We start from the raw sequence: 7,937 nt of genomic DNA, 5'->3' as shown, positions 1-7,937 counted from the left end.
GCGCGAGCGAGTGCCATCAGCGAGCGTCGCTGGGGGCGTCATCGCGGGGGCGGGGCCCGGCGGCTGGCGTGGCGGGAGCTGACAGGCTCGGGGGCGGGGCCTGGGGAATCTGGTTCGGCGGGCTTGGGGGCGGCGCCCGGCAGCGTGGCGGCAGTGGGCGGGGCCGAGCGGGGGCGGGGCCGGGGGCGGGGCTTGGCGGCCTGGCGGAGTCACTCGGTGGCGTGGCGGGAGCTGACAGGGGCGGGGCCTGGGGAATCTGGTTCGGCAGGCTTGGGGGCGGGGCCCAGCAGCGTGGCGGCAGGGGGCGTGGCCAGGAGAGCGGGAGGGGCGGGGCCAGGCGGCCGGGGCGGGGCTTGTCGGGGGCGGGGCCGGGCGGAGGCACGCGGGGCGGGGCCAGGCGGGCGGGGCGGGGGCGGGGCTTGTCGGCGCCGCTCGGTCGGTGGCTGGCGCGGCGCGGCGCGGCGCGGCGGGGGCATGGCCCGGGAGCGCAGGCGGCGCGGCGCGGCGGCCGGGCGCGGGGCGGAGAAGGGCGGGCGGGGCCCGCAGGCGGCGCGGCGGGAGCGCGGGGCCCCGGCGGGGCCGGCCCGGGCCTGCGCGCTGCTGGCGCTGCTGGGGCTGGCGCTGGGCGCCGCCGGCCTGGCCTACGGGCTCTACGGGCGCTGGCGGCTGGGCCGCCGCGTGGTCACCCCGCACCCGGCGCCGCGCGTCCTGCCCGCCGGCAGCAGCGGCCCCCGCGCCGCGCCCGAGCGCTTCTGGGGCTCCTACCGCCCGCACGTCTACTTCGGCATGCGGCCCCGCAGCCCGCGGCCGCCCGTGGCAGGTAGGGGCCGGGCCGGGGCTCCCCGCGGGGCGGGGCGCGGCGGCCCCCGCCCGGTCTCAGCCTCCCCCTCTCTCCCCTAGGCCTCATGTGGCTGCGGCAGGCGGCGGAGGCCCGGCTGCGCCACACGTGCGAGCAGAGCGACGGGCTGCCCGGCTACGGCTGGCTGCTGCACGACGGGCTGCGCTTCGGGGCGCAGGAGATCCGCGACCGGGGCCTCACGCTGCGCACCGAGTTCGTCAAGCGGCCGGGCGGGGAGCACGGCGGGGACTGGAGCTGGCGGGTCACGGCCAGGCCGGAGGTGGGGCCGCGGGAATGAAGAGCCTTGCCCGGGTCCCCAAGCGAGTCGGTGACGGAGCTGCTGGGAATGGAACCCAGGAGTCCTGGGCGTCCCCCTCCCCCCGAGTCTCTACTGTCACCATCCGGCCACGTGTCCGCCCAGAGCTGGGAGTCCGGACCCCGGGGTGCTTCGTGCTGGCCCTTTCCCTGGTCCAGCGGAGCGGTGCCTGGCCCGGGCCGTGGGGACTCCCTGCTTTCAGCCCCGTGTTTTCCCGATTGATTGGCGCACCGGGCCCCTTGTGTTTTGTGGCGGTTCCTCTCCTGCCCGGTCGCTGTCCCCGGAGAGCGTGGAGGGCTCCTACTGTGGGTGGCTTCTCGTGGTTGCCTGTGGCTGCGTAGGGGGGCCTGGCGGCTGCAGGGGCTGAGCGATGCGCAGCGTCCGTCTCCCTCTCCCTCTTTGCAGAGTGCGGGCGAGCAGAGCCCCCTCCTCTCCCTGCTCTTCTACGTGGCCACAGACGGGCAGGGGACGCTGCAGCCGCACGTGGAGGACACGCGGTTGGTGTCCGTGACCGGGACGTCCGAGGAACTCGGCCGTTTCAACATCACCTTCCACAAGCCCACCACAGAGACTGGGGAAGCCCTCAGATATGCCAGGTATCTTGGGGGGGCTCAGAGCCGGGCGGGAAGCTCCGGGCTGCTTGGGGACCAGGCTTTCCTAGGCGCGGGCGCTGTGGGGAGCGGGGCAGCAGCTCCGACGGGGGGCGTTCCTGGCTTCCCCTGGCCCTGGCCCTGGCCCTGACCCATCCTCTCCTGCAGCTATAACCACCTGGAGGCCAGGAGCCCCGGGCTGCACCGCCTGACAGACGTGGTGAAGAGCAGCCTGAGCAACCGCTTTGTTTACGCGGCGCCCGGCGAGGCCAAGCGCCGCTACTTCGCTGTGGACACGGACCGGGCGCTGCCAGGGGAGCCGGGGCAGGCTCCCCACAGCCACCTGCTGCTGCACCAGGTGACGCTGACGCTGCCCTGCCGCGTGGAGGTGACCTTCGAGTCCGGCAGCTTTGCCGAGCGCCCCGGCTCGCTGGTGGGGGCGGCCCTGAGCCAAGAGCTGGCTGGGCACGTGGCCGCCTTCGAGCAGCGCTTCGAGGAGACCTTCTCCCTGGCCCGCAAGGGCTTCCCGCCCCAGCAGCGGCGCTTTGCCCAGGCTGCCCTCAGCAACATGCTGGGCGGGATGGGCTACTTCCACGGGAGCTCCGTCGTGCAGTCCGCGCACAGCCAGCACCCGCTGCCCTACCCCGAGGGCCCCCTCTTCACCGCCGTGCCCTCCCGCTCCTTCTTCCCCCGCGGCTTCCTCTGGGACGAGGGCTTCCACCAGCTGCTGCTGGCGCGCTGGGACCCGGCCCTGAGCCGCGAGGTCATCGCCCACTGGCTGGACCTGATGAACGCGGAGGGCTGGATCCCGCGGGAGCAGATCCTGGACGACGAGGCGCGCGCCAAGGTGCCCCCCGAGTTCATCCTGCAGCACAGCGAGGCCGCCAACCCGCCCACCCTCTTCCTGGCGCTGCGGCAGCTGCTGAGGGAGCCGGGCCAGGGCCCCGCCGAGCTCTCCTACCTGCGGAGCCTCTTCCCCCGCCTGCACACGTGGTACGAGTGGTACAACACCACGCAGGCAGGGCCGCTGCCCTACACCTTCCGCTGGCGGGGCCGGGACCAGGACACCGACCTCTTCCTCAACCCCAAGACGCTGACCTCGGGGCTGGACGACTACCCTCGGGCCTCGCACCCCTCGCCGGCCGAGCGCCACCTGGACCTGCGCTGCTGGATGGCCCTGGCCTCGGGAGTCATGGCCCAGGTGGCCGAGCGGCTGGGCGAGCCGGCGGCCGAGTACCGGCGCATGGAGCAGGTGCTGAGGGACAACGCCCTGCTGGAGCAGCAGCACTGGGCCGCGCAGCTGGGCATGTTCGCCGACTACGGCAACCACAGCCAGGCCGTGGGGCTGGAGCGCGAGAAGGTGGTGCTGGGGCCTGGGCAGCCCCGCCACCAGGTCCCGACCCCACGGCTGGTGCGGGTGGTCCGCAAGCCCCCCCAGTTGCAGTTCGTGGGGGCCCTGGGCTACGTCAGCCTCTTCCCCTTCCTGCTGCAGCTGCTGCGGCCCGACTCGCCCCGCCTGGGCAGCATCCTGGGGGACATGCGCAGCGAGCAGAAGCTCTGGACCCCCTACGGCCTCCGCTCGCTTGCCCGCACCAGCCCCCTCTACATGAAACACAACACGGAGCACGACCCCCCCTACTGGAGGGGGCCCATCTGGATCAACATGAACTACCTGGCCGTGGGGGCGCTGCACCATTACGCCAGCCTGGAGGGGCCCTACCAGCAGCAGGCAGCTGCGCTCTACCAAGAGCTGCGCGCCAACCTCATTGCCAACCTGCACCGCCAGTACCGGGAGAGCGGCTACCTGTGGGAGCAGTACAGCGACAGCACGGGCAAGGGCCAGGGCTGCTACCCCTTCACAGGCTGGTCTGCCCTGGTGGTGCTCGTGATGGCCGAGGAGTATTAGGGGCCAGGCTGGGACGGGGGTCCCAGCTACCAGCAGGAGGGCAAAGGCAGCCGCCTCTGGGCTGAGCACTAGCATGCGGCGTCGGGGGGTGCCCAGGGCTGCCGGCTGTGAGTGGGGCGCTGGGTTTGCCGCATTACTGGGTTACCACACGCTGCCCTGGCCTTTGCCCCTGCTAGTCTTTCTCAGGTGTTTTAATACGAATGTTCAAGGCTGGAGGGGTGAGGGGTCTCTGCACCTTCCTGCCCACCCCTGGCTGGAGGGGTGAGCGGTCTTTTTTTTTTGTTTTTTAAAAAAGAATAAAGCTGCGTAGCTTTACCCTCTTCTGGCTGCTGCCATCTTTGGGAATCAGCAGCTGGGGGTGGGGTGGACACAGCCAGCCATGGGGCACTCGGGGGAGGGGGCAGGTCACACAGGGCGGCTTGCGGGGCTAGAAGGGGGAAAGGGGCCTGTCGCGTTTAGGGGCACGGCTGCCACTGTTCCTGCATCTAGGGCTACACTGGGGCCTGGCAAGCCACGTTGGCGGGAGGTCGCAAGGAGCAGAGGCCCAGAAGGGGGGTCTCTCTTGTGCAGCAGGGAGCCCCCATCAAAATCCTGGGGGCATGTTGAAGGCCCATGGTGCTGCTCCACCGCTGGTGACAGACAGCCTGGCCTGTGGGGGGAAATCCAGCAGCCTCCTTCCCACAGCTGTGAGCCCTCCAGCCAGAAGAAACCACTACTCCCCTCCCCAGCGTGGGCCCCAGGGCCTGTTCTGTACCACAGCCCTGCAGCACCTGCCGCGCTCCCCTCCTTGGCTCAGGGGCTGTACCTTTGAACAGTCCTCCTAGCCTGGCAGGTGGGGTGGGACCCTCCAGGCACTCGGCCTGTCTGCTGCAGCATCCCTGGCCCTGCCCTCAGCTCCTCCAGGCAGGGAGCCAGCGGAGGGTTGTTCCTCCTCAGCCTGTCACCACTACCGCAACGTGTGTGCACGTGGGGGGGACACACACACACACACACGCAAGCAGCATCAGGCCCAAGCTAAGGCAGCAGTGTCCCTTCCCCCCCACAAGAAAGCACCCCCTTGTTTTCAAGCCCTGCAGTGACTCTGCTGTCCCTGGAGCACTGGCTGCCCTGCAATGGCCCTTTCACAGTGGTAGCTGGACTCCCTCCCCCTGGCTGCCCTGGCCCCACTCCCCCAGGCAGAGAGGACACCCCCACACACACACAGCTTAGAGCCCAAGCAGCAGGGTGAGGGTTTGCCTCTCCCCCCTCCCCCTGGCAGACTCTCACAGGCTGTAATTCCACATCTCTTTAATAATGAGAACTACTTTCCCCCCGAGCACAGACCCGCAGGCTGGGAGCAGAGCTGAGTGTGGCAGGCAGCCCCCAGCCCAGGCCAGTCAGTTGCCCGCCCCCACCCCTCAAGCACCAGGTTGCCCTGGGGAAGGCCTGCTAGCTGCCCCAGGCTCCCCAAGAGCAGCACTTGGGGAGGGGGAGGGGGTGCTGGGCAGGAATAATCTGATTCGTGCAAGTCCACAGAAATCCAGTCCCCGTGGGAACTCTACAGGGAGGGGAAGGACCCGGCCAGGGGCATGTGCCCTGGCAGGGCAGCGCTACACATGGTACCCAACAAATGACAGCAGCACGCAGAGTGAGGGACGCACATCGTCTACAGAGAGTCAGTTCGGGGGAATACGCTCTCCCCAGGGGCTCCATGCCAACAGAGTCCACACCCCAGGGAGGGGTCAGTCAGCCACATGGTGCTGGTGCCAATTGTCCCAGAGCCAGCACACAGCCCAAGCAGAGCTGGGCGTGGGGGACCCCACACTGCAGAGCCAGGGGCTGCCTGCCAGGGAGGGGAAGCCCACCCAGGGTGCTGGTGAGCATGGAGCCCCAACACTCCCCGTCACAATGGCTCAGGAGAGGGAAGGGCCCAGAGGCAGCTGCCCTGGCCCCAGCTCCACCCTCGCTGCCTGGCATGAGGCGGCCAGGGGCCCCAAGGAACAGCCTCTCAGCCTCACGCAGGTCTACACACCCCACACCAGAGGGCAGGATGCCCAGGCAGCCCACCAAACAGGGTAAGGGCATGGGACAGAGTCAGCCAGCAGGCAGGGGCCAGAGCAGCAGCTCAGCCGCCTCGGCCAGGAGCACAGAGGTGGGGGCTGATGGGAAGGGCCGCTCCAGCACCATGGAGGTTACGGGGAGGGGAGCTGGGGTCACAGGACAGGAAGCGGGGAGCTGCTGTCTGGGGCAGCCCTGGCCACAGGGTCAGCACCCAGCTCAGGGCTCAGACAGGCAGGGCAGGCGAGCCGGGCTCCTCACTGCCCCCATCGCTTTGGAGCCCACAGAGACTCTTGCGCTCCGAGAGCTGGGGGGACTCAGGCCCCACCTTGCTGAGCAGGTGCGTCTCCTCCTCACTGTCCTCCCCGCCCTCCTCCTCCTGGCAGCGCCCCACCTCAATACCCGAATCGCCCGTCAGGCGCCGGTGCCGGAAGTGCTCACTGCTGTCCCCCTGGGCCGCGCCCTCCTCCTCCCCCACGCACTCCTCCTCCTCCTCCTCGATGTCTGAGCAGCGGTGGTAGTCGGCCTCGAAGAAATCCACGCTGGAGGAGAAGAGGGTCTGCTTGGTTGGGGCCTCGCAGGGGGCCGGCTCCTCGGGCAGCTCCCAGCTGGCGCCCGTGCTGCTGCTGCCGCCTTCCTCGCTGGGCGTGCTGGCCTGGCTGCGCTCCGTCTCCTCCGTGATCTGCACCGACAGTGACGTGCTGCTGGGCGAGGTGAGGCAGCTCGACTCGCACGAGCAGCTGGTGAAGTTCTCCGAGCTGGGAGACAGGGTCAGGGGACTGGAGCCCAGGCGGCTATGCGGCCCGCCCAGCTGGGCCAGGATGGTGCTGTAGGGGGGAGGAGGGGTGCTGGGACGGTGAGCCACCTCCTCGTAGGCGGGCAGCTTAAAGGAAGCCAGCATCCCTGGAGGGGAGAGAGTCACCAGAGAACCCAAAGGGGGCCAGCCACAACCACGGTCCTCCCCGCAGCAACCAGCCTGCTTCCCACCCTGTGAGCCCAGCTCACCTCCAGGCCTTGGAGCTGCCCTTCCTGTCAGCCCCCAGTTGAGTGCTCCTGGCATTGCCCCCTCTGCCCCAGACAACCTGCCCCACAGAAACTGCCCCCCCATTGCATGTGCCCACCAGGCCACACCCTTCCCCACCACCCTCACCCCACAAGCTACTGCTCTCATTGTGCTCCCTGGGCTGGCCGCCCCCTTGGGTCCAGCACCACGCCAGAGATTTCACACCTGAGCTGGTGAGGAAGCAGCCTCAGACCAGGGTGCTCCCCGCCCCAGTTCCATATAGCCCCAGTGGAAGATCTGGTCCCATGCACTACTTTCCAGCAACAGCAGGGTAGGACCTAGACTGGCTTTCCAGCTCAGGGATCTGAGAGCCCCAGCAGGGCAAGCATGGCCCTGCCTGGGTGGGGATGGCCAGCGCCACACACACAGGGCCAGACTGCCCGAGCTGAGCTCCCACCCCAGCCCAGCGATCAGCGGGAGAAGAGCAGAGGCTGTGGGCACTCACTGAGATCCATCATGGAGGTGGGGTAGTTGCAGGCACCGTGGTAGGCGATGAGGTTGATCTCACGCTGCCGCTGCTGCTGCTGCAGGCGCAGTTTGGCCCGGCGGTGCCGGTAGGCGCAGCAGCAGCTGAAGAGGATGAGAATAGTCCAAAGGAGCCAGAACCCTACAGACAGGAGAACTCTTGAGAACAACCCTCCTCCAGGAGCCACCTTCCTGTCCACAGCAGCCCCAGCACCTCCTGCTGGGAGAGGCTGGGACTGGAGCAGCCAGGAGCTCCCCCCAATCACTACCCCGGCTCTGCTCCCTACAGCGCCCCTTGCTGGGCCGGGCCAGGCCAGGAGCAGCCAGGAGCTCCCCACCAATCAGTGCCCCGGTCCTGCTCCCACAGCACTCCCTGCTGGGCCAGGCCAGAGCTGGGAGCAGCTGGGAGCTCCCCCCCACAGCCAGCACCCCAGCCCTGCTCTCTGCCAGAAGAGGCGGAGAATAACTCCCATTTGGGAGGATTTAGTTGGGGATCGGTCCTGCTTTGAGCAGGGGGTTGGACTAGAACCTCTTGAGGTCCCTTCTAACCCTGAGCTTCTCCGATTCTATAAATAAGGATCCCTCAGAGGCAGGTGCTGGCCCCAACCTTCAGCAGCCTAGTGCCGCGCCATCTCCTCCCCACTCACACCACAGCTCGTAGTAGTAGGTGCAGCATCTAGTCTCTCCACAGCAGTGGCCAGTCTCACACTCTGAGATAGCGC

The 7,937-nt window shown here is 68.8% G+C and overlaps 2 protein-coding genes across 3 annotated transcripts in view; one reads left to right on the top strand and one right to left on the bottom strand.

Annotated features, from left to right (window-relative positions):
• Window positions 1-414: 414 nt before the first annotated feature.
• On the top strand, window positions 415-3,965 carry MOGS (mannosyl-oligosaccharide glucosidase). 2 transcript variants are annotated; one of them, XM_073343131.1, is made up of 4 exons: window positions 415-435; window positions 901-1,118; window positions 1,560-1,750; window positions 1,913-3,965. In XM_073343131.1, the coding sequence occupies exons 2-4, from the start codon at window positions 906-908 to the stop codon at window positions 3,648-3,650; spliced, it is 2,142 nt and encodes a 713-aa protein (XP_073199232.1). In that variant the 5' UTR covers window positions 415-435; window positions 901-905; the 3' UTR covers window positions 3,651-3,965. The 2 variants fall into 2 exon arrangements, with proteins under 2 accessions (XP_073199232.1, XP_073199231.1); XM_073343130.1 differs by lacking the exon at window positions 415-435 and adding an exon at window positions 451-820.
• A 955-nt stretch (window positions 3,966-4,920) lies between these two features.
• Window positions 4,921-7,937, bottom strand: part of WBP1 (WW domain binding protein 1) — a 5,021-nt gene continuing 2,004 nt past the window's right edge. Inside the window, exons 3-5 of the mRNA XM_078852643.1 lie at window positions 7,863-7,923; window positions 7,196-7,357; window positions 4,921-6,590 (exon numbers count right to left, since the gene is read on the bottom strand). Of these exons, the coding sequence (XP_078708769.1) occupies window positions 5,914-6,590; window positions 7,196-7,357; window positions 7,863-7,923 (900 nt within the window). The 3' untranslated portion in view covers window positions 4,921-5,913. The remainder of the gene's footprint in view (window positions 6,591-7,195; window positions 7,358-7,862; window positions 7,924-7,937) is intronic.

Source organism: Lepidochelys kempii, chromosome 4 (assembly GCF_965140285.1).
Source record: "Lepidochelys kempii isolate rLepKem1 chromosome 4, rLepKem1.hap1, whole genome shotgun sequence".
In the NCBI taxonomy this organism is placed as follows: Eukaryota; Metazoa; Chordata; order Testudines; family Cheloniidae; genus Lepidochelys; species Lepidochelys kempii.
This window is presented reverse-complemented; position numbering and strand designations above follow the sequence as displayed.